Below are 24,086 nucleotides of genomic sequence, written 5' to 3'. Positions count from 1 at the left end.
GCTGCTTGGTTACTTTCAATATCACTCTAACTTAAGTTCTCCTTTAAAGGGACTCCGAGCTCAAAGTAAAAATGAAATTGGTACTCACCTTGGGCTTTCTGCAGCCCAGTGTAGGTCGGGATGTCCCACAGCGGTGTCCTGGCTCTTCTCCCAGGCCTTCGCTCAGAAATGGCTGCCCGGCGGCTTCCCGCGACACTGGGACCGAGTGTCGGGCTCCTTCTGTATATGTCACGTCTGACGTCACCACGCCGGCTGCCTCGCGTCATCACGCCGGCCGGCATGACAGTACGGCGCATGCACGGGTCAAGGACCACAGGCTTCTACCCTGTGACAGGCCATTTTTTTTTTTTTTTTTTTTTTAAACTTTAGTGCTCTGCTGCTTTTTGTTGGGCTCTGATTGCTGGTCTAGAGGTGTGTGTATGTATATACAGTGTATTGTATAGTGTCTGTATGTGTTTATTTGTACTTTTAATTTTAAATACATTTTGTCTATTTTTATTTTTTATTTCCCCCCCCCCCCCCCCCAGCCAATCAGAACGATCTTCACTCATAGACATCGGCCTATAAGAGTGATGGCTCTGTGAGCCTCTCCAGGGGACAGCCGAGTGACACAGCTGTCCCCAGTACAGCCCTGCATTAGACCGCAGCGCTGTACAATGTAAATGGATGGTGGTTTTGCTGTCTAACAGTCTACTAGCGGTGGTCGCTGCTGGCAGACTGATGACAGGGCGGAGCTCCATCATTCCAGCAGCGATGCGCCTGCCGACCCCCTGCAAGCCACTCCCCCAAGACTTGACGCAGATCCGCTTTAGGTGGTCCTGCAGCTGCCACCTTGCCGCCACAATTCGGCATTAGGCAGTTGTAAGGTGGTTAAACTGGAATTAGAAAAAAAGTCTTACTTAATTTTTCCCCTCTTTCAGTTTTTAAAATGCATAGAAAACAATTTCCTTAGGAAAAAATTCCACCCAATGAAAGTTTCTACTTTGTCTTGAGGAAGAAGGAAGGGGGAGGGGGGGATAATTTAGGGTGTCATAAGTAGTGATAAAGTTATTGCTGATTAAATAGATACATAGCTAAACTGTCACAATCTGGATTGTGATGGTTCTTGCCTGGATTCTTTCGCACTTTGGATACTGAATACTAGGTGGTTGCCGAAAGTTATTAGTAAATGTTTAATTTGACAGCTGTATAATTTATTAAACATTTACTAATAACTTTAGGTAATCAATGGTTTTATTACATCCGTTAACAATTAACCAGCATCTCCCAGAGTGTAGCACCGCCAACCTTAGTGTGAGCAGCCTGGGGACCTGACAGCTGACCCTAGTGTGAGCAGCCGACAGCCGACCGTAGTGTGAGCAGCCGACCCTAGTGTGAGCAGCCTGGGGAGCTGACAACCAACCCTAGTGTGAACAGCCGACAACCACCTACGTTCCAGCAGACTATTGGACTCCCTGATCCAGAGACACAAAGGCTTACATCTGCTGATTCCTAACTGAACAGCATACCAAACCAGGTGAGCGCTGTCCACATAGCTATCCTGCCACTATTGTACCAAACCAGGGGAGTCCTGTCCACACGGCTATCCAGCCACTATTGTACCAAACCAGGTGAGACCTGCCCACATGGCTATTCAGCCACTATTGTACCAAACCACACGGCTATCCAGCCACTATTGTACCAAACCAGGGGAGACCTGCCCACATGGCTATCCAGTCACTATTGTACCAAACCAGGGGAGTCCTGTCCACATGGCTATCCAGTCACTATTGTACCAAACCAGGGGAGACCTGCCCACACTGCTACCCTGCCACTATTGCACCAAACCAGGTGAGACCTGCCCACACGGCTATCCTGCCACTATTGTACCAAACCAGGGGGGACCTGCCCACATAGCTATCCACCCACTATTGTACCAAACCAGGGGAGACCTGCCCACATGGCTATCCAGCACTATTGCACCAAACCAGGGGAGACCTGCCCACATGGCTATCCAGCCACTATTGTACCAAACCAGGGGAGTCCTGTCCACATGGCTTTCCAGCCACTATTGTACCAAACCAGATGAGAGCTGTCCACATAGCTATCCAGCCACTATTGTACCACTACCAAACCAGGGGAGTCCTGTCCACATAGCTATCCAACCACTATTGTACCTAACCAGGGGAGACCTGCCCACATGGCTATCCAGTCACTATTGTACCAAACCAGGGGAGTCCTGTCCACATGGCTATCCAGTCACTATTGCACCAAACCAGGGGAGACCTGCCCACACGGCTACCCTGCCACTATTGCACCAAACCAGGTGAGACCTGCCCACACGGCTATCCTGCCAGTATTGGACCAAACCAGGGGGGACCTGCCCACATAGCTATCCACCCACTATTGTACCAAACCAGGGGAGACCTGCCCACATGGCTATCCAGCACTATTGCACCAAACCAGGGGAGACCTGCCCACATGGCTATCCAGCCACTATTGTACCAAACCAGGGGAGTCCTGTCCACATGGCTATCCAGCCACTATTGTACCAAACCAGATGAGAGCTGTCCACATAGCTATCCAGCCACTATTGTACCAAACCAGGTGAGACCTGCCCACAGGGCTATCCAGCCACTATTGTACCTAACCAGGGGAGTCCTGCCCACACTGCTATCCAGCCACTATTGCACCAAACCAGGGGAGACCTGCTCACATAGCTATCCAGTCTCTATTGTACCAAACCAGGGGAGACCTGCCCACACGGCTATCCTGCCACTATTGTACCAAACCAGGTGAGACCTCCCACATGGCTATCCAGCCGCTATTGTACACACCGTGAGTGCTGTTTTTCATTGCCTGCCGTCTTCTGTCATTATGTACAGCTGCACATGTGTGTGATGTCATTAGGTTACATGAGTCATTCACCGTTTTGCTTAAGCAGGCGGAGCGAGCCAGGCGTTAGGGCTGGGAAGGTTTAAAGCTTACAGTGATTGCCAACTCTAGGATGCATCGTGGCAATAAACTGATAAATACTTCGCAGAAACAGAAAATGTGGGCGCCCAATAAAGATTGTTTTCAACATTAGAACATTACATTTTTTTTTTATATAGAAACTCGCAACATTATAGTTCTTGTAATAATATTTTGTTTGTATGTACACATTTTACATTTGTATGGGTGTGTGTGCAGAGATTGGTGGTTAGGGTTGTGCTCCAGCAGAGGGGTCTAATGCTGGGAATACACGGCTCGATTCTGAGCCATTTAGATGACTTTATAGATCATTTCCTACATGTCTGATCTCCCGCCCGATGGTTTCCGTGCTCGATTCCGCATGGAGGACAATGGGAAAAGATAAGAAAAACAAGTGGAAGATAAGAGAATCGCCTGCGGAATCGAGCTTATGTACTTACATGTTTTTGTCTTCACACCATGCCCATTTTTCCTTGCACCTCTATTTCATGCATATTAACTTAGTTGTCAAAAGACTATTATGTCTGATGTGGATCATTCACTCAATCTTTTTACTCAAGATGCTTGTGAGAATCTGTGGAGGTGTGGCCTGTGGTTGGCGCTATGTGAAGGTGTGGCCTGTGGTTGGCGCTATGTGGAGGTGTGGCCTGTGGTTGGCGCTATGTGAAGGTGTGGCCTGTGGTTGGAGCTATGTGGAGGTGTGGCCTGTGGTTGGCGCTATGTGAAGGTGTGGCCTGTGGTTGGAGCTATGTGAAGGTGTGGCCTGTGGTTGGCGCTATGTGGAGGTGTGGCCTGTGGTTGGAGCTATGTGGAGGTGTGGCCTGTGGTTGGAGCTATGTGGAGGTGTGGCCTGTGGTTGGCGCTATGTGAAGGTGTGGCCTGTGGTTGGCGCTATGTGGAGGTGTGGCCTGTGGTTGGCGCTATGTGGAGGTGTGGCCTGTGGTTGGCGCTATGTGGAGGTGTGGCCTGTGGTTGGCGCTATGTGGAGGTGTGGCCTGTGGTTGGAGCTATGTGGAGGTGTGGCTTGTGGTTGGAGGTGTGGCCTGTGGTACACTTTGTGATTTGTTTTCTTTGTGTCGTGAATTTATTAGGATGGCTTGAATGCTGCTCTGTACAGGGGCGTAACTAGGCCCCACCGGGCCCCCCCTGCAGATTTTCAGAGCGGGCCCCCCCCCTGGGGCCCGCTCGGAGTTTTGTGGGTGCTGGAGGGGTGGCAGCATGAGGGGAAAGCCTTGCCCACTTCCGGAAGTGACGTCAGCCGCTAGAGGGAGAAGTCGGCGATGGAACGCACGGAAGCAGGTATGTATCTGCCCGCCGCTCGCTGCCCACCACAGCCCCACACACTTACGAGCTGGAGGGGAGCACAGAGGGGAGAGCCCCGAGGTGAGGGAGAGGGGGGAACTACCCCTCTCCCCGCCGACTGTGGGCAAGGCTTTCCCCTCATGCTGCCACCCCTCCAGCACCCACAAAACGGCCCCAAGCGGGCCCCAGGGGGGGGGCCGGGCCCCCCCGCGGGCGCAGGGGCTGCAGGGCCTATTCCTACGCCCCTGGCTCTGTAGAAATATTGATCCACCAACCCCCTCTATTCCCCCTTGTGCCCCTCCCAGGCTGGGTCCTGGTCACTGGACTTTGCCTTACTTGGTGGTCTTGCTGGTTTTTGTAATCTCTCAGTTGTCCTGTTTATAATCGGGCATGTGAGCTATACATTGCAGTGAGATGTACGGCAGTCTGGTAATAGTAGGGCTCATCAGATCAGGTTACCCGTGTGTAGAAGTCACAGCTGTTCACACTGACGTGTCAGCTCATCCTGTCCCTGGCTGACCCGGTAAGACTTGGACACTGGCCTGGATCTGAACTTGAGCTGTCCCCTTCCCATGGATCTGGAGATCCTTCTCCATAACAGTCACATTATGGTTCCTTGTTTCCCCTTTGTAGTGATGAGCTAAAATGCCAATATTCTCTTTGTGCAATTTGTGCGAAAATAAGTACAATTTACTGTGACAAGTGAAAATTCGCCCGAATATTTTAGCTTTTTTCCCCCTGCCTAATAGCTGTCTACCTTTGCGGTTAAAAGCACAGCCCCCTTACCAGCTACAATCGTCAAATTTGCAGGATATGTTCGGGAGAACAGTGGGTGCAAGAGGAAAAAAAATCGATTTTAAAGTTACGACAGGAAAAAAGTATACATTTAAAATCTGGTAAATGACACCTAATGTAGCAACCTAACGGTGGTGTAAATTTACATGTATTAAAAGAGAGAGCAGTGAATTTCATGTCGGGGTTACCAGGGGATCCGCAATAGTGATGTCGCAAACTTAACATTTTCGGTACTCGAATTTGCAAACCGCCATAGACTTCAACAGGCAAGCGAGTTCTAAAACCTAGAGGGACTGTTTCTGCCCACAAAAGTGGTGGAAAAGTTATTTAACCAATTAAGGACCAACCGAATTTCTAATGATCGGTGCTGCGTGGGCGCTACAGCCCGCAGCACCGATCAGGATTGCAGCAGGGTGACCAGACTTCCCCCCCCCCCCCCTTTTTTTTCCCCACTAGGGGGATGTCCTGCTGGGGGGTCTGATCGCCGCCGGCCATTAGTGAGTTGTGGGGGGGCTCCTCAAAGCCCCCCTCCGCAGCGTTTTCCGCCCTCTCCCCGCTTACCTCCCTCCCCTCCTTTCTCTAGGTGGCGCAGGACGGATATCAGGCTATCATATGCCGGCGATCCCCGGCAGATCAGAGGCCGGGGATCGCCGATCTATGTCACGGCGCTGCTGCGCAGCAGCGCCGTATGATGCAAACAGCGGGGATTTCTTCCCCGCGTGTTTACCTTACGTGTGCGAGCCGCGATCGGCGGCTCGCACACTGTTCACGGAGGCACCCTCCGTGACCTGGCATGGAATGCTATACAACTAACGACCAGGTGCTGCTCATCGGCATTAGCTGCTCATTAAGTGGTTAAAGGAGTCTAACACCTGGACTGTGGCATGCTGGAGGGGGATCCATGGCAAAAGTCCCACCAAAAATTTTGGAGTTGCCCCGGAGTTGTGTTATAATCTCTAAAGGGCAGAAATCACACTACATTGCTAAATTTGTGAAATAAAGTGCTCTAAAATGTCCAGCGTGTGTACACGGCCATCAGGTAGCATAAGGTAAGTACACACGAAATGCCACATTTACCGCACTGCAAACAACCACAAAGAGCTTTAGTGATAACTGCGTATGGAAACCCTGGAAGTGGAAGATTTGGCCAGGAATCACTATACAGCCGCAATATTACTGTATAAAGATCCCTGGCAACGCTGGACGTTCTAAAGCACTCTAGGTTTTAGAAATCGCTTTCCCTTTGAAGTCTATGGCGGTTCGCCAGGTTTGCGAATGTTTGCGGCAAATTTGCATTCCCGAACCAAAAATGTCAAGTTCGCGACATCGCTAGTACGGACCCCCTGGAAACCCCATCATGAAATGCATTGCTCTTTACTTTGACATATGTAAATTGATCAGAAAAATTTACCATTCCCGGTCAACTTTTATCAAATTAACACAGGAAATCCGATCGGATGTCTTGCTCGAATGAAATTTTTTTTTTTTTTTTTCGGATTTTCAGGAAATCTGATCTTTATCGAATTACTATAAAATCGGATCATTTTATTGTATCGTGTGTGTGGCCACCTTAATACTTCTACACGTGTGCATAAACTTTTTCTACTACATTGAGAGAACGGATTTAAGACAAGCAAATGTTTACAGTACATTAATGTATACAGAGTTCCAAGCTCTGTATACTCTTCTGGCAGCAGAGGTGGGGAAGAGCCCCTTGGGGGGGGGGGGGGGGGAAGGATAAAGCTATCCTTCTCTTCCAGTGCCCCCATACCATGGACCATGCTGGCTGGTATAGCTCAAAGTGTGGAGACCCACACAGTCACGGCTCCGCATTCTCCGCACGGCTCCTGCATGGGGACAAGGGGGTTACAGAGGTTTTGGAGGGGGGGGGGGGGGGTAAAGACCCCAGGCTGTCAGTTTTCTTAAAATGTATAAAATGGCTATTTGGAACCTGAAACTCTGTATCTATTAGGCCTCATTCACACCTTAAATCGAAATCGCAAACGCTAGCATTCTGCATTTTTGTGTAAGTTTTTCACACTGCAAGAGCGGTAATTTGATAATTGCTAATGCAATGCAATGCTATGGGTGATTTATAAAATCACTTCGCTCAGGTGAGAATACACAGAGCATTACATTAGCAGGAGCTTTTCAAATGACTACCGTTAAAACAGTGGCGTATTTTGAGGGGTGCAGGCATGGCTAGTGCCATGGGCGCCATAGCACCCATGGGCGCCATGCCTGCCCCGTTCTGTGCTGCCCGCTGTCTCCTTATTGCCTCAGATCAGCGCTGCTGTTGTCCCCTTTCCTTCCTGTCAGACGCATCATTGGCGTGCGTCGGGTGCAGGGGACGCACCACTTTTACCAGGGGGGGAAGTTGCTACAAGCTGCTACTTATAAAAATAAATATACCCTCAGATCAGGCTGGAGCCTGATCTACATTTTCCTCCTGCTTGGAATTTGCAGCTCCAGCCTCCAGCTCTGTGCCCTGCTGAGCTGACGAGAGGAACTGGAGGAATGTGAGCCCGTCCAGCTCCCCCCTCCCTTGGGAAAATGAGGACGCCGGGAGAAGAGGAGAGAGGCGCACAGACACTCGTGCACGGGAGACAGCAGCGTGATGGAGTGCTGTGAGCTGGAGGTGCTGTGTGTGTGTGTGTGTGTGCGCGTGCGTGTGCGTGCGTGTGTGTGTGTGTGTGTGTGTGTAAATGGCTGCGTGTGTGTGTGTGTGTGTGTAAATGGCTGCATGTGTGTCTGGATCTGTGTGTAAATGTGTGTGTGTAGGGTGGGTGGGTAGTCAAAGGAGATACAGACTGCAGGAAGGACCTGGCAGACCTTATAACAGTGCAGAGAAGAATAAAAAAAAAAGGTTGTCTACAATTTGGAATTTGGCAAGAGGGCAACCTGTGTGTGTGTGTGTACATGGCTGCATGTGTGTATGGACCTATGTGTAAATGGCTGCTTGTATGTATGCTTTGTGTGCTGTGTGTGTGTATAAATGTCTGCGTGTGTGTATATATGGCTGCATGTATGTGTGTAACTGTGGGTGTGTGTAACTGTGGGTGTGTGTGTAACTGTGGGTGTGTGTGTAACTGTGGGTGTGTGTGTAACTGTGGGTGTGTGTGTAACTGTGGGTGTGTGTGTAACTGTGGGTGTGTGTGTGTGTGTGTGGGTGTGTGTAACTGTGTGTGTGTGTGTGTGTGTAACTGTGTGTGTGTGTGTGTGTGTGTGTGTAACTGTGGGTGTGTGTAACTGTGGGTGTGTGTGTAACTGTGGGTGTGTGTGTAACTGTGGGTGTGTGTGTAACTGTGGGTGACTGTGTGTGTGACTGTGTGTGACTGTGTGTGTGTGTGACTGTGTGACTGTGTGTGTGACTGTGTGTGTGACTGTGTGTGTGTGTGTGTAACTGTGTGTGTGTGTGTGTGTATGGATCTGTGTGTAAATGGGTGTGTGTGTGAGTGTGTGTATCTGTGTGTAAATGGCTGCTTGCATGTATGCATTGTGTGGCGTATCTAACTGCGCACAGTATAAATGTATTATAGTATTTTTATACAGACATTTTCCCCCTTTGGGCTCGATTCACAAAGCGGTGATAATTCAGTTATCACGCCTAAAAGACTTTAGGCGTGATAACCTTTGCACTAGCAAAGTTATCATCGCTTTGTGCTCTAACTCGCGCGAAGCTACTGTGCGTACGCAAAGTCCCATAGGGCTTAATGGGAGCTTCGCGCAAAATTTTGCGCGAGTTTCTTCTTATCATGCCTAAAGTGAGTTTAGGCGTGATAAGGGGCTTTTCACAGGCGTGCAAACACTTTGCACCGCTTTGTGAATCAAGCCCCTTATGTCCCTCCCTCCTCCCTTGTGTCCAGTGTTGCACCCCTCCTTTACCTCCCCTTCAATAGTAATATGGGGTTAATATACTCACAGAAGTGGGCTCCCATGTGCCTGTACTTTACTCATAGTAAGCTAGCTGCTACCCCCAGTATGTTCTGTATAACCTGTTACTCTGGCCTGTACTGATGGTAAACTAACTGCAGTGTGTGCTGCTATCCCCAGTGTGTGCAGTATAAGCTGTTATTTTGGGCCTGTACTGATGGTAAACTAGTTGTAGTGTATGCTGATCTCTGCAACCCCCAGTATTTGCAGTATAAGCTGTTATTTTGGGCCTGTACTGATAGTAAACTAGCTGCAGCGTGTGCAGATCTCTGCTGCCTCCAGTATGTACAGTATAAGCTGTTACTCTGGGCCTGTACTGATGGTAAACTAGCTGCAGTGTGTGCGGATCTCTGCTACCCCCAGTATGTACAGTATAAGCTGTTACTCGGTGCCTGTACTGACAGAAAACTAGCTACAGCGTGTGCTGATCTCTGCTACCTCCAGTATGTACAGTATGAGCTGTTACTCTGTGCCTGTACTGATAGTAAACTAGCTGCAGTGTGTGATGATTTCTGCTGCCTCCAGTATGTACACTATAAGCTCTCTGTGCCTGTACTGATAGTAAACTAGCTGCAGCATGTGCTGATCTCTGCTACCTCTAGTATGCACTGTACAAGCTGTGACTCTGTGCCTGTACTGATAGTAAACTAGCTGCAGTGTGTGCTGATCCTTGCTACTCCCAGTGTGTACAGTATAAGCTGCTACTTAACCATAGACAATGAACTTGAGAAAGGATGCTTTTTTTTTACAGAGGAAAGGGGATCTGGGGAGGGGGGGGGCGCAATTTGAGTGTTTGCCATAGGTGCTTTATTACCCAGATACGCCTCTGCGTTAAAAACAAGCCGTTACCGTGTGCGGATATGGACAGTAAAAGAAATCCAATGGCGGCTCTCAACCCGGAACAGCACAAACCGGCGCTGGGAAATTTGGGCACAGTATGCACCTCCATAGCGGCGCTCAGACAGTAATTTGGGCGCCATCAAAAGACAGAGCCCAAATGACTTTAAAAACACTAATTCATCTGCCAGCAATAGCTGGATACCAAATTACATCTTTCCCCCACTATCCACGGCGGCCTGGAGACGGAATAGTAATAACGCCTCTGGGACTTGTGCAGGAGTGGGGTGAGCCATTTATCAGCTTTACCCTGCACCCAAATCTCCCGACACCCGTTTTTTTGCATGTATGAGTCTAATCCTCCCCCAGCAATTCTCTATGGAAACGGATTTTACTCCTGTTGATGTAAAGTCATAACCCATCACTGGCCAGTATAAGACCATTCAGCCCAGTACATGGAACCATGAGACAGCAGTCCATAAATTGTCACCTTATATACCTTATACACAGTGGGTTGCAAAAGTATTCGGCCCCCTTGAAGTTTTCCACATTTTGTCATATTACTGCCACAAACATGAATCCATTTTATTGGAATTCCACATGAAAGACCAACACAAAGTGGTATACACATGAGAAGTGGAACGAAAATCATACATGATTCCAAACATTTTTTACAAATAAATAACTGCAAAGTGGGGTGTGTGTAATTGTTCATCCCCTTTGATCTGAGTGTAGTCAGTTGCCTATAGACATTGCCTGATGAGTGCTAATGGCTAAATAGAGTGCACCTGTGTGTAATCTAATGTCAGTACAAATACAGCTGCTCTGTGCCGGCCTCAGAGGTTTTATAAGAAAATATTGGGAGCAACAACACCGTGAAGTCCAAAGAACACACAAGACAGGTCAGGGATCAAGTTATTGAGAAATTTAAAGCAGGCTTAGGCTACAAAAAGATTTCCAAAGCCTTGAACATCCCAAGGAGCACTGTTCAAGCGATCACTCAGAAATGGAAGGAGTATGGCACAACTGTAAACCTACCAAGACAAGGCCGTCCACCTAAACTCACAGGCCGAACAAGGAGAGCGCTGATCAGAAATGCAGTCAAGAGGCCCATGGTGACTCTGGACGAGCTGCAGAGATCTACAGCTCAGGCGGGAGACTCTGTCCATAGGACAACTATTAGTCATGCACTGCACAAAGTTGGCCTTTAGGGAAGAGTGGCAAGAAGAAAGCCGTTGTTAACAGAAAGCATAAGAAGTCCCGTTTGCAGTTTGTCACAAGCCATGTGGGGGAAACAGCAACCATGTGGAAGAAGGTGCTCTGGTCAGATGAGACCAAAATGCAAAACGCTATGTGTGGCATAAAATGAACACTGCACATCACTCTGAACACACCATCCCCACTGTCAAATATGGTGGTGGCAGCATCATGCTCTGGGGGTGCTTCTCTTCAGCAGGGACAGGGAAGCTGGTCAGAGTTGATGGGAAGATGGATGGAGCCAAATACAGGGCAACCTTGGAAGATAACCTCTTGGAGTCTGCAAAAGACTAGAGACTGGGGTGGAGATTCACCTTCCAGCAGGACAACGACCCTAAACATAAAGCCAGGGCAACAATGGAATGGTTTAAAACAAAACATATCCATGTGTTAGAATGGCCCAGTCAAAGTCCAGATCTAAATTCAATCGAGAATCTGTGGCAAGATCTGAAAACTGCTGTTCACAAACGCTGTCCATCTAAGGCCTGGTTCACATTAGCGTTCGCTGTCCGGATTTGCCTGATCGGATCCGGACCGTATACTGTACAAACGGAACGTACGTTCCGCATTGCAATGCAAAGTCTATGCGGACGTTCACATGTGTCTGTTCCGTACAGAACGGAGCCGGATCGGATCCGGACTCCGGACACTTTTCCAACATGCGCTATTTTTTGGGTCTGGATCATCCGGCCGACGCACCCGGACCGGAGCCTGACTGCACCATCCGGATATAGAAACCTATGGGGAACGAAAGCACAGAACACACTGGCTACAAACACCTGACGTTCTACCTGACTTCCTATGCGTATTCTAGTGGCCATTTTGGATGGGGACACATGGGCCAAGCATTTCTGGAGTGGAGCAGCAGTGACTTTGGGCTGGAGCTGTTTGGCAGTATGTCGGAGGTGGAGGTGAGGCCTAAACAGCGGAGGACCTGATTCTACAGGTGCACCTTCTACTAACCTCCCAGACCCCAACAATTATATAGTTTTATTTATAACTTTTACCAAACTGATCTGGATTGCAGCCGTATACTTACCTGATGCAACTGGACCGGATCTGGATCGGATCCGGTCCGGTCATCCGGTCCGTTTGGCACAAAAACGCAAGTGTGAACAGGGCCTAATCTGAATGAGCTGGAGCTGTTTTGCAAAGAAGAATGGGCAAGGATTTCAGTCTCTAGATGTGCAAAGCTGGTAGAGACATACCCTAAAAGACTGGCAGCTGTAATTGCAGCAAAAGGTGGTTCTACAAAGTATTGACTCAGGGGGGCTGAATAATTACGCACACACCACTTTGCAGTTATTTATTTGTAAAAAATGTTTGGAATCATGTATGCTTTTCATTCCACTTCTCGTGTGTACACCACTTTGCATTGGTCTTTCACGTGGAATTCCAATAATATTGATTCATGTTTGTGGCAGTGATGTGACAAAATGTGGAAAACTTCAAGGGGGCCGAATACTTTTGCAAGTCACTGTAATACCCCATTCACAAAGACTCAAAACGGGAGGAACAGATGCACCAGAGGGAAATATATATATATATATATATATATATATATCATAAAAAAGGCAACGGTGGCCTTGCCTATCAAGGAGACAACACAAACAAAAATTTTATTCAAAAAGAGGGACACTCACATGTATAAATGGCATTTATTTGTGAAATGCAATGTCATATTGAAATGCTAAAACTCTAAAGTCGATGAACTTTGATAACACAAATGATGCATACGTGGTCTCCGTTCTTTTGAAACCCACCTTCTCATACAGCTTGAGGGCTGCAGTCTGAGACAAGCAGGTGTCTAACACCACAGCGTCACAGCTCCTCTCCCGGGCGTATTCTATGACCATCCTGCACAGAGCCTTGCCGATCCCTCTTCCTCGGTGTCTGGTGGGAACAGACAGTCTCTTCAGCTCCACATGGTTGCCACCAGTAGAAGAACATGGAGGAATTGCGGCCACTGTGCCCACAATCTCCCCCTCTGACTCTGCCACCCAGAAGCAGTAACCGTCCCTCTCCAGATAGTATCTCCGAATATCCAGCAGGTCGGTCTCCAAGGTATCAATAACATACCCTACATAGCCATACCAGTTTAGGAGCCATAGCATCGCCACATAGACGTACACAGCCAAGACAGAAAGGAGGAAGGATCCAGTGGTCAGCAGAAGACCAAAGAACACGGCCAGTAACAGGCCCCAAACATACGGGAGACTAAGAGTGTGATAGAACGCTGGGCTGATGTGCTCCTTTGTGCCACGAGCAAAGATGTCTCGCACCACCTCGTAATCAGAGTCCTGGTACAGCCGGATATGGAAGCCAGGCATGGCCGCCTCCTGCAGGGGTATAGAAAAACAGCTGAAATTTTGCTTTACAAATAAAATTTTATCATGTTCAATGTTAATTTCAGATGCAAATTGATTGAAATTATGATCAGGCTGCCAGGTTGGGGCATAGATCTTTGTAAAAATTGATCAGTCTATGGGCACCTTAACGTGTAGCCAGGGAGGATTGAAACAAAAGAAAAAAAACAATTATAATAGTTACCTCTAAAGAGGGAGACCTCTGGTTCCTAACCCGTCTTCATGGCCCAGCAGCAGCTCATGTTTTGTGTTTTTAGTTGACTCGCATGGCTGAGACACGACTTATCTCTGTGCAGATGTGGGGTTACCTGCAAACCATGCACTGCTGGTGGGGCGTGAGGACAGGTTTGCTCCAGAAGCTTCTTGTGTCACCCTCACCCGAACCCTGGCCACGCCTACAACCTGGACCATATCTGACAAGATCTTGTTGGATAGGGTCACATATACACACACACACAGGGCAGTTTCTAGACTAAATTGCTCCCAGGGTGAGGGTAAAAATTGGCCTTCCAAATCTGACTAACCCTGTGCAACGGGCCTGATCACCCCCCAGAGGAGCCGACAGGAACTGCATACAGAGCACCACGTGGCATCACATCAGCAGCTGCCACCAGAGGAGGACACCACTAGAGAGGCGGATACAGGGAGGGGAAACTGACTGGGCCCCAAGGACAGCCCCTCAGCTCAAAAGTGTCCATGGGCCCCGAGGACAGCCCCTGAGCTCCAAGTGTGCATGGGCCCCGAGGACAGCCCCTGAGCTCCATATGTCTATGGGCCCCGAGGACAGCCCCTGAGCTCCAGGTGTCTATGGGCCCCGAGGACAGCCCCTGAGCTCCAGGTGTCTATGGGCCCAGAGGACAGCCCCTGAGCTCCAGGTGTCTATGGGCCCAGAGGACAGCCCCTGAGCTCCAGGTGTCCATGGGCCCCGAGGACAGCCCCTGAGCTCCAGGTGTCCATGGGCCCAGAGGACAGCCCCTCAGCTCCAGGTGTCTATGGGCCCCGAGGACAGCCTGAGCTCCAGGTGTCTGTGGGCCCAGAGGACAGCCCCTCAGCTCCAGGTGTCCATGGGCCCTGAGGACAGCCAAAGATCCAGGTGTCTATGGGCCCAGAGGACAGCCCCTCAGCTCCAGGTGTCCATGGGCCCCGAGGACAGCCCCTCAGCTCCAGGTGTCTATGGGCCCAAAGGACAGCCCCTGAGCTCCAGGTGTCCATGGGCCCCGAGGACAGCCCCTGAGCTCCAGGTGTCCATGGGCCCCGAGGACAGCCCCTGAGCTCCAGGTGTCCATGGGCCCCGAGGACAGCCCCTGAGCTCCAGGTGTCCATGGGCCCCGAGGACAGCCCCTGAGCTCCAGGTGTCCATGGGCCCCGAGGACAGCCCCTGAGCTCCAGGTGTCCATGGGCCCAGAGGACAGCCCCTGAGCTCCAGGTGTTCATGGGCCCAGAGGACAGCCCCTGAGCTCCAGGTGTCCATGGGCCCAGAGGACAGCCTGAGCTCCAGGTGTCCATGGGCCCCGAGGACAGCCTGAGCTCCAGGTGTCCATGGGCCCCGAGGACAGCCCCTGAGCTCCAGGTGTCCATGGGCCCCGAGGACAGCCCCTGAGCTCCAGGTGTCCATGGGCCCCGAGGACAGCCCCTGAGCTCCAGGCGTCCATGGGCCCCGAGGACAGCCCCTGAGCTCCAGGCGTCCATGGGCCCCGAGGACAGCCCCTGAGCTCCAGGCGTCCATGGGCCCCGAGGACAGCCCCTGAGCTCCAGGCGTCCATGGGCCCCGAGGACAGCCCCTGAGCTCCAGGCGTCCATGGGCCCCGAGGACAGCCCCTGAGCTCCAGGCGTCCATGGGCCCCGAGGACAGCCCCTGAGCTCCAGGCGTCCATGGGCCCCGAGGACAGCCCCTGAGCTCCAGGCGTCCATGGGCCCCGAGGACAGCCCCTGAGCTCCAGGCGTCCATGGGCCCCGAGGACAGCCCCTGAGCTCCAGGCGTCCATGGGCCCCGAGGACAGCCCCTGAGCTCCAGGCGTCCATGGGCCCCGAGGACAGCCCCTGAGCTCCAGGCGTCCATGGGCCCCGAGGACAGCCCCTGAGCTCCAGGCGTCCATGGGCCCCGAGGACAGCCCCTGAGCTCCAGGCGTCCATGGGCCCCGAGGACAGCCCCTGAGCTCCAGGCGTCCATGGGCCCCGAGGACAGCCCCTGAGCTCCAGGCGTCCATGGGCCCCGAGGACAGCCCCTGAGCTCCAGGCGTCCATGGGCCCCGAGGACAGCCCCTGAGCTCCAGGCGTCCATGGGCCCCGAGGACAGCCCCTGAGCTCCAGGCGTCCATGGGCCCCGAGGACAGCCCCTGAGCTCCAGGCGTCCATGGGCCCCGAGGACAGCCCCTGAGCTCCAGGCGTCCATGGGCCCCGAGGACAGCCCCTGAGCTCCAGGCGTCCATGGGCCCCGAGGACAGCCCCTGAGCTCCAGGCGTCCATGGGCCCCGAGGACAGCCCCTGAGCTCCAGGCGTCCATGGGCCCCGAGGACAGCCCCTGAGCTCCAGGCGTCCATGGGCCCCGAGGACAGCCCCTGAGCTCCAGGCGTCCATGGGCCCCGAGGACAGCCCCTGAGCTCCAGGCGTCCATGGGCCCCGAGGACAGCCCCTGAGCTCCAGGCGTCCATGGGCCCCGAGGACAGCCCCTGAGCTCCAGGCGTCCATGGGCCCAGAGGACAGCCCCTGAGCTCCAGGTGTCTATGGGCCCCGAGGACAGCCTGAGCTCCAGGTGTCTATGGGCCCAGAGGACAGCCCCTCAGCTCCAGGTGTCTATGGGCCCAGAGGACAGCCCCTGAGCTCCAGGTGTCTATGGGCCCCGAGGACAGCCTGAGCTCCAGGTGTCTATGGGCCCAGAGGACAGCCCCTCAGCTCCAGGTGTCTATGGGCCCAGAGGACAGCCCCTGAGCTCCAGGTGTCTATGGGCCCAGAGGACAGCCCCTGAGCTCCAGGTGTCCATGGGCCCAGAGGACAGCCCCTGAGCTCCAGGTGTCCATGGGCCCAGAGGACAGCCCCTGAGCTTCAAGTGTCCATGGGCCCAGAGGACAGCCCCTCAGCTCCAGGTTTCCATGGACCCAGAGGACAGCCCCTCAGCTCCAGATGTCTATGGGCCCAGAAGACAGCCCCTGAGCTCCAGGTGTCTATGGGCCCAGAGGACAGCCCCTGAGCTCCAGGTGTCCATGGGCCCAGAGGACAGCCCCTGAGTTCCAGGTGTCCATGGGCCCCGAGGACAGCCCCTGAGTTCCAGGTGTCCATGGGCCCCGAGGACAGCCCCTGAGCTCCAGGTGTCAATGGGCCCCGAGGACAGCCCCTCAGCTCCAGGTGTCCATGGGCCCAGAGGACAGCCCCTCAGCACCAGGTGTCTATGGGCCCAGAGGACAGCCCCTGAGCTCCAGGTGTCCATGGGCCCCGAGGACAGCCCCTGAGTTCCAGGTGTCCATGGGCCCCGAGGACAGCCCCTGAGTTCCAGGTGTCCATGGGCCCCGAGGACAGCCCCTGAGCTCCAGGTGTCAATGGGCCCCGAGGACAGCCCCTGAGCTCCAGGTGTCAATGGGCCCCGAGGACAGCCCCTCAGCTCCAGGTGTCCATGGGCCCAGAGGACAGCCCCTCAGCACCAGGTGTCTATGGGCCCAGAGGACAGCCCCTGAGCTCCAGGTGTCCATAGGCCCAGAGGACAGCCCCTCAGCTCCAGGTGTCCATAGGCCCAGAGGACAGCCCCTCAGCTCCAGGTGTCTATGGGCCCTGAGGACAGCCCCTCAGCTCTAGGTGTCCATGGGCCCAGAGGACAGCCCCTCAGCTCTAGGTGTCCATGGGCCCCAGCATTTAGGAGCAGCTCCCATGTAACACATGGTCCATCGGTGGTGGGACCTGCCGGCCACCTGTCTGCAGGACCTTCCGCGTAGGAATGAGATCCGTTATACGGGTCACGACTAGAGCTGCTCAATGATATGCTAATTCCAGCTTGTATGCAAATTGCATACAAGACGTGTGCTGCCTGGCATTAGGAAGGGAATAATCATTCCAGTTGTATAAACATTGCATTAGGTTTGCATGCAAGCCAGGACTGGCATCTGATTACCCCGCTCCAGTGGCGAGCGTTCCCCCCCCCAGGAGGAGAGTCATGTGACTGGCATCTGATTACCCCGCTCCAGTGGTGAGCGTTCCCCCCCCCCCCCAGGAGGAGAGTCATGTGACTGGCATCTCATTTCCCCGCTCCAGTGGCGAGCGTTCTCCCCCCAGGAAGAGAGTCATGTGACTGGCATCTCATTTCCCCGCTCCAGTGGCGAGCGTTCTCCCCCCAGGAAGAGAGTCATGTGACTGGCATCTGATTACCCCGCTCCAGTGGCGAGCGTTCCCCCCCCCAGAAGGAGAGTCATGTGACTGGCATCTCATTACCCCGCTCCAGTGGCAAGCGTTCCCTCCAGGAGGAGAGTCATGTGACTGGCATCTGATTACCCCGCTCCAGTGGAAAGCGTTCCCCCCCAGGAGGAGAGTCATGTGACTAGCATCTGATTACCCCGCTCCAGTGGCAAGCGTTCCCCCCCAGCAGGAGAGTCATGTGACTGGCATCTCATTACCCCGCTCCAGTGGTGAGCGTTCCCTCCCAGGAGGAGAGTCATGTGACTGGCATCTGATTACCCCGCTCCAGTGGTGAGCGTTCCCCCCCAGCAGGAGAGTCATGTGACTGGCATCTGATTACCCCGCTCCAGTGGCGAGCGTTCCCCCCCCCCCCCCCCCAGGAGGAGAGTCATGTGACTGCCATCTCATTTCCCCGCTCCAGTGGCGAGCGTTCCCCCCCCCAGGAAGAGAGTCATGTGACTGGCATCTGATTACCCCGCTCCAGTGGCAAGCGTTCCCCCCCAGGAGGAGAGTCATGTGACTGGCATCTGATTACCCCGCTCCAGTGGCAAGCGTTCCCCCCCAGAAGGAGAGTCGTGTGACTGCCATCTCATTACCCCGCTCCAGTGGCAAGCGTTCCCCCCCCCCCAGGAGGAGAGTCATGTGACGGGCATCTGATTACCCCGCTCCAAAGCGTTCCCCCCCAGGAGGAGAGTCATGTGACTGGCATCTGATTACCCCGCTCCAGTGGTGAGCGTTCCCCCCCAGGAGGAGAGTCATGTGACTGGCATCTGATTACCCCACTCCAGTTGCCAGCGTTCCCCCCCCTAGAAGGAGATTCATGTGACTGGCATCTGATTACCCCGCTCCAGTGGAAAGCGTTCCCCCCCCCAGGAGGAGAGTCATGTGACTGGCATCTGATTACCCCGCTCCAGTGGCGAGCGTTCCCCCCCCCCCCCCAGGAGGAGAGTCATGTGACTGGCATCTGATTACCCCGCTCCAAAGCGTTCCCCCCCAGGAGGAGAGTCATGTGACTGGCATCTGATTACCCCACTCCAGTGGTGAGCGTTCCCCCCCAGGAGGAGAGTCATGTGACTGGCATCTGATTACCCCACTCCAGTTGCCAGCGTTCCCCCCCCTAGAAGGAGAGTCATGTGACTGGCATCTGATTACCCCGCTCCAGTGGCAAGCGTTCCCCCCCCAGGAGGAGAGTCATGTGACTGGCATCTGATTACCCCGCTCCAGTGGCAAGCGTTCCCCCCCAGAAGGAGAGTCATGTGACTGGCATCTCATTACCCCGCTCCAGTGGCGAGCGTTCCCCCCAGGAGGAGAGTCATGTGACTGGCATCTGATTACCCCGCTCCAGTGGCAAGCGTTCCCCCCCCCAGGAGGAGAGTCATGTGACTGGCATCTGATTACCCCGCTCCAGTGGCGAGCGTTCCCCCCCCAGGAGGAGAGTCATGTGACTGGCATCTGATTACCCCGCTCCAAAGCGTTCCCCCCCAGGAGGAGAGTCATGTGACTGGCATCTGATTACCCCGCTCCAGTGGTGAGCGTTCCCCCCCAGGAGGAGAGTCATGTGACTGGCATCTGATTACCCCACTCCAGTTGCCAGCGTTCCACCCCTAGAAGGAGAGTCATGTGACTGGCATCTGATTACCCCGCTCCAGTGGCAAGCGTTCCCCCCCCAGGAGGAGAGTCATGTGACTGGCATCTGATTACCCCGCTCCAGTGGCAAGCGTTCCCCCCCAGAAGGAGAGTCATGTGACTGGCATCTCATTACCCCGCTCCAGTGGCGAGCGTTCCCCCCAGGAGGAGAGTCATGTGACTGGCATCTGATTACCCCGCTCCAGTGGCAAGCGTTCCCCCCCCCAGGAGGAGAGTCATGTGACTGGCATCTGATTACCCCGCTCCAAAGCGTTCCCCCCCAGGAGGAGAGTCATGTGACTGGCATCTGATTACCCCGCTCCAGTGGTGAGCGTTCCCCCCCCAGGAGGAGAGTCATGTGACTGGCATCTGATTACCCCACTCCAGTTGCCAGCGTTCCCCCCCTAGAAGGAGAGTCATGTGACTGGCATCTGATTTCCCCGCTCCAGTGGTGAGCATTCCCCCCCAGGAGGAGATTCATGTGACTGGCATCTGATTACCCCGCTCCAGTGGTGAGCGTTCCCCCCCCCAGGAGGAGAGTCATGTGACTGGCATCTGATTACCCGGCTCCAGTGGCCAGCGTTCCCTCCAGGAGGAAAGTCATGTGACTGGCATCTCATTACCCCGCTCCAGTGGTGAGCGTTCCCTCCCAGGAGGAGAGTCATGTGACTGGCATCTGATTACCCCGCTCCAGTGGCGAGCGTTCCCCCCCCAGGAGGAGAGTCATGTGACTGGCATCTGATTACCCGGCTCCAGTGGCCAGCGTTCCCTCCAGGAGGAGAGTCATGTGACTGGCATCTCATTACCCCACTCCAGTGGTGAGCGTTCCCTCCCAGGAGGAGAGTCATGTGACTGGCATCTGATTTCCCCGCTCCAGTGGTGAGCGTTCCCCCCCAGGAGGAGAGTCATGTGACTGGCATCTGATTACCCCGCTCCAGTGGTGAGCGTTCCCCCCCCCCCCCAGGAAGAGAGTCATGTGACTGGCATCTGATTACCCTGCTCCAGTGGTGAGCGTTCCCCCCCCCCCCCAGGAAGAGAGTCATGTGACTGGCATCTGATTACCCCGCTCCAGTGGCCAGCGTTCCCCCCAGGAAGAGAGTCATGTGACTGGCATCTGATTACCCCGCTCCAGTGGTGAGCGTTCCCTCCAGGAAGAGAGTCATGTGACTGGCATCTAATTACCCCGCTCCAGTGGCGAGCGTTACCTCCAGGAAGAGAGTCATGTGACTGGCATCTGATTACCCCGCTCCAGTGGTGAGCGTTCCCTCCAGGAAGAGAGTCATGTGACTGGCATCTGATTACCCCGCTCCAGTGGTGAGCGTTCCCTCCAGGAAGAGAGTCATGTGACTGGCATCTGATTACCCCGCTCTAGTGGCCAACGTTCCCTCCAGGAAGTCATGTGATCCAGTGACCAATCTGCGCCTCTTCCCTTCTATAGGCTGGAACTTTACATACATGTGACTGGCCTAATTCCACCGCCCCATACAACTGACTTATTACCACTCTAGCCAAAACAGGAAGCAGTTCAAATCTGACAGAACCAACATGTTGTGGATTAGTCCATCTCCTTATGGGGGATTCTCAGGGTTTTCTGTGTTTTCAAAAGATTTCTTGAATATCAGTTTAACTGCCAAAACAGTAAGATACCAACTTGGCAACTACCATTCAGGGAATGCTTCTGAAAACAAAGAAAACTGTGAGAATCCCCCATGAGGACATGGACTAGTCCAAAACCTGTCCTTTCTTTTAACTGCTCATTTTTTTGCTGGAGTGGTCCTTTAAAGGGAGCAGGTAGGGAAAAAAGTTTGTACTTTGGGGGCTGACAGGACAGATGATGACAGATGGAGACGGCTATACTCATTTCCTTTTAAGCAATACCAGTTGCCTGGCTGTCCTGCTAATGCTATGTACACACTTGCCACTATGGTCGTTTGTAACAGCAGCTTAACGATCGGTCTGCCGACAATCGGGGAAAGAACTTTACCAAACGATCATTAAGTACAACGAGGAACGAACGATATCGGCACGATGGAAGAATCCGACAGGACGGATCATATTGAATGACAATTGTTACAAAACTATAGTGTGTACAGACATCGGCCGACAACGATCGTTACAAGGGCCAATGCGCCTGCGTTGTATTCTGCCCAGCTTCCGTACTTCCTGTGCAGCGCGGCCCGTAACGATTGTTACATTACACATTTTACATCAACTCTGTTTTCAAGCTAAATATCATATTTTTGTATCTATTGTAACCCCATGTTTGTGTTTTTATATATATATATATATATATATATGTAACTTTCCCTCGTATTGTTCTTTTCTGCGAGAATGGTCGTTAATATGTGTATGATGATTGCTGCATCCCATCGTTGCATTCCAATAGTTCCAATATTGTTCGTCTGGTAACTATCGTTCCTTACAAACCATCGTTATTGCAAGTGTGTACGTAGGATAATTCTCTGCCCGACTGCCTCTACTTTAAGCCATAGACCCGGAACAAGCATGGAGATCAGGTGTTTCTGACTAGATTAGCTGCATGCTTGTTTATGGTGTTATTCAGACACTACTGCAGCCAGAGAGATCAGCAGGACAGCCAGGCAACTGGAATTCTTTAACAGGAAATAAATATAGCTGCCTCCATAACCCTCTAGTTAAAGTTGTTTAACTAGGTAGAGGGAAGCCTTTGGGCAATCCAGATTTCCCATCGCGCTCCTCCGCTGGGTCCAGCAGAAAACCTTTGACAAGCCCTTGTCCCCAGATCAGAGGACAGATCACGTCCGCGCTTCCGCAGGAGCGTCTGACTAGCCAGGAGCATGGACACGATCCGGCTTGGCTTTTCACACTGAAGTCCCAATATGTCCATACTACTGCACAGGCCAGCCACACCTCGTGGTCTTAGCACTGGGTGGGCTAGGCAGAGGACAGGGCAAGCATACCTCACATACCAAGATTGGAAATATGAGCTCTTGCTCCAGGAATCAGTGCTAAGTCCTCTTGAGTCCTGGCACAAGAGCTCATTTCTCCAATCCTGATCTGTAGTGTGTGGTGAGGTAGGACTAACATCACTGATCTCTTTGCAGCCTTTATATGTAAGATCAGAACAACAAGCACTGCAATTAAAGTGAATTTGATACCTCACCTACCCACAGGACAAAAGCTTCCCACTGACATCTACAGGAGTTGGGGTTACAGATCTGCCAACAATGGCCTTTATGAGCAGAGAGGGGAGATCAGGTTCATTCATCTCTCCAAGGTTGGGAACATCAAGCAATATTGCCCCAAAGATAACAATGCCTGGACTTCCAAGGTGGAATATGGGGAGGTCAGACATGTAAGCCACAAGTGCTCCAAGCAGCAATAACTCCCTAGGAGTCTAAATCGTTTCTGTAAAACTTCAAAACATTCCTCTAAAAATGTTCATCTTCATAAGACATCTCAGCAAACAACTTATACGCCTCATAATACTCACAAGTGATGGTCTTCTGGCTGTGGAGAACGTCCTTCAGATAGAGCACATCTCAGCATATGTGGAGGTCTCCACTGAGTTCCTCTGGCTCATCTGCTTCTGAATGTTTTATTTGAATCCTCCAAAAGTCAGATCTTCCAGGCTCCCCTCTCCTCTCTGGCCAAGCAGAAGACCTCACCACGTGTTAAACATGGACTTTAGGGTTGAGAAGAGGACACGACTGGTGGACATGGTGATGGTCCCAGCTCTGGTCACTGAGTGAGCTCTCTGATGGACAGGGAATGTGTGTTGTGCATGACGTGTCAGAGGCTGGAGGAACATATGGAAACTATATAACCTCCGGCCAGAGGAAGGAGACCAGAGACAGATATAGTGCCTGCAGCAACGTATAGACACCTCCTCCACACCTGCAGGGATCCCAGACACTAAATATAGGCTAAGATATGGGATTTAACTCTCATTTTCTTGACCAGGAGAAACGTATTTCTCGCTTGTCTCCTCAGTTTTCTATCTTGCCTAACACTCTCTTTATACATCTTAACCTCCCTGGCGGTAGGATTATTTCCAGATTTTTTTCCAAAAGCGGTGCAATTTTTTACCAAACTTTCAGACCCTAAAAATCATACCGATTGATAGATCTGCAGCAGCCCTGCACATTCCACACCTCTGATGGATCCAACTCTGAATTACTGCCCTCTCCCGAGCCTGACTTAGGGTTACCGCTAAGGATACCCGATGTGACATAATGAGATAGACATGTTTATGTACACTGCCTAGCATACAAATAACTAGGCTGTGTTCCTTAGCCTTAGCACTATGTACTTTTTCCCCTGATGAAGCCTCCAATTAAGGGGGGGTGAAACGTGTCAAATTGGTGGGGGGCCTTCATGTAAATAGTAGCATTTCATTCAAGGGTTCAGACTTATAGGTCCTACTGATAATTTGACTGTATTTATAAAGAGGAACCTATTCTTGACTTTAAGGATACCCGAAGTGACATGTGACATGATGAGATAGACATGTGTATGTACAGTGCCTAGCACACAAATAACTATGCTGTGTTCCTTTTTTTCTTTCTCTGCCTGAAAGAGTTAAACATCAGGTATGTAAGTGACACTACCTGTCTGAGTCAGGAGTGGGTCAGACTACAGCGTGACCCTCACTGATAG

General features: G+C 52.3%; 2 protein-coding genes across 2 annotated transcripts in view; one reads left to right on the top strand and one right to left on the bottom strand.

Annotated features, from left to right (window-relative positions):
* The first annotated feature begins 1,311 nt into the window (after positions 1-1,311).
* Positions 1,312-24,086, top strand: part of LOC137544814 (probable N-acetyltransferase CML1) — a 46,626-nt gene continuing 23,851 nt past the window's right edge. Inside the window, exon 1 of the mRNA XM_068265905.1 lies at positions 1,312-1,516. The gene's annotated coding sequence lies outside the window, so the exon portion shown is untranslated. The remainder of the gene's footprint in view (positions 1,517-24,086) is intronic.
* LOC137544810 (N-acetyltransferase 8-like) lies at positions 12,735-22,938 on the bottom strand. Its single transcript, XM_068265899.1, has 2 exons — positions 22,921-22,938; positions 12,735-13,415 (listed from the first exon to the last, which is right to left on the bottom strand). Exon 2 carries the CDS (start codon positions 13,404-13,406, stop codon positions 12,735-12,737), a length of 672 nt encoding a protein of 223 aa, XP_068122000.1. The 5' UTR covers positions 13,407-13,415; positions 22,921-22,938.

The sequence above is a fragment of the Hyperolius riggenbachi genome, chromosome 1 (assembly GCF_040937935.1).
Source record: "Hyperolius riggenbachi isolate aHypRig1 chromosome 1, aHypRig1.pri, whole genome shotgun sequence".
NCBI lineage: Eukaryota > Metazoa > Chordata > Amphibia > Anura > Hyperoliidae > Hyperolius > Hyperolius riggenbachi.
The sequence above is the reverse complement of the archived record's forward strand: the minus strand, read 5'-3'. Positions and strand labels throughout refer to the sequence as shown.

Coding starts and splice junctions, on each gene's coding strand:
- LOC137544810 (XM_068265899.1), bottom strand. CDS start 13,406: ATGCCTGGCTTCCATATCCGGCTGTACCAGGACTCTGATTACGAGGTG.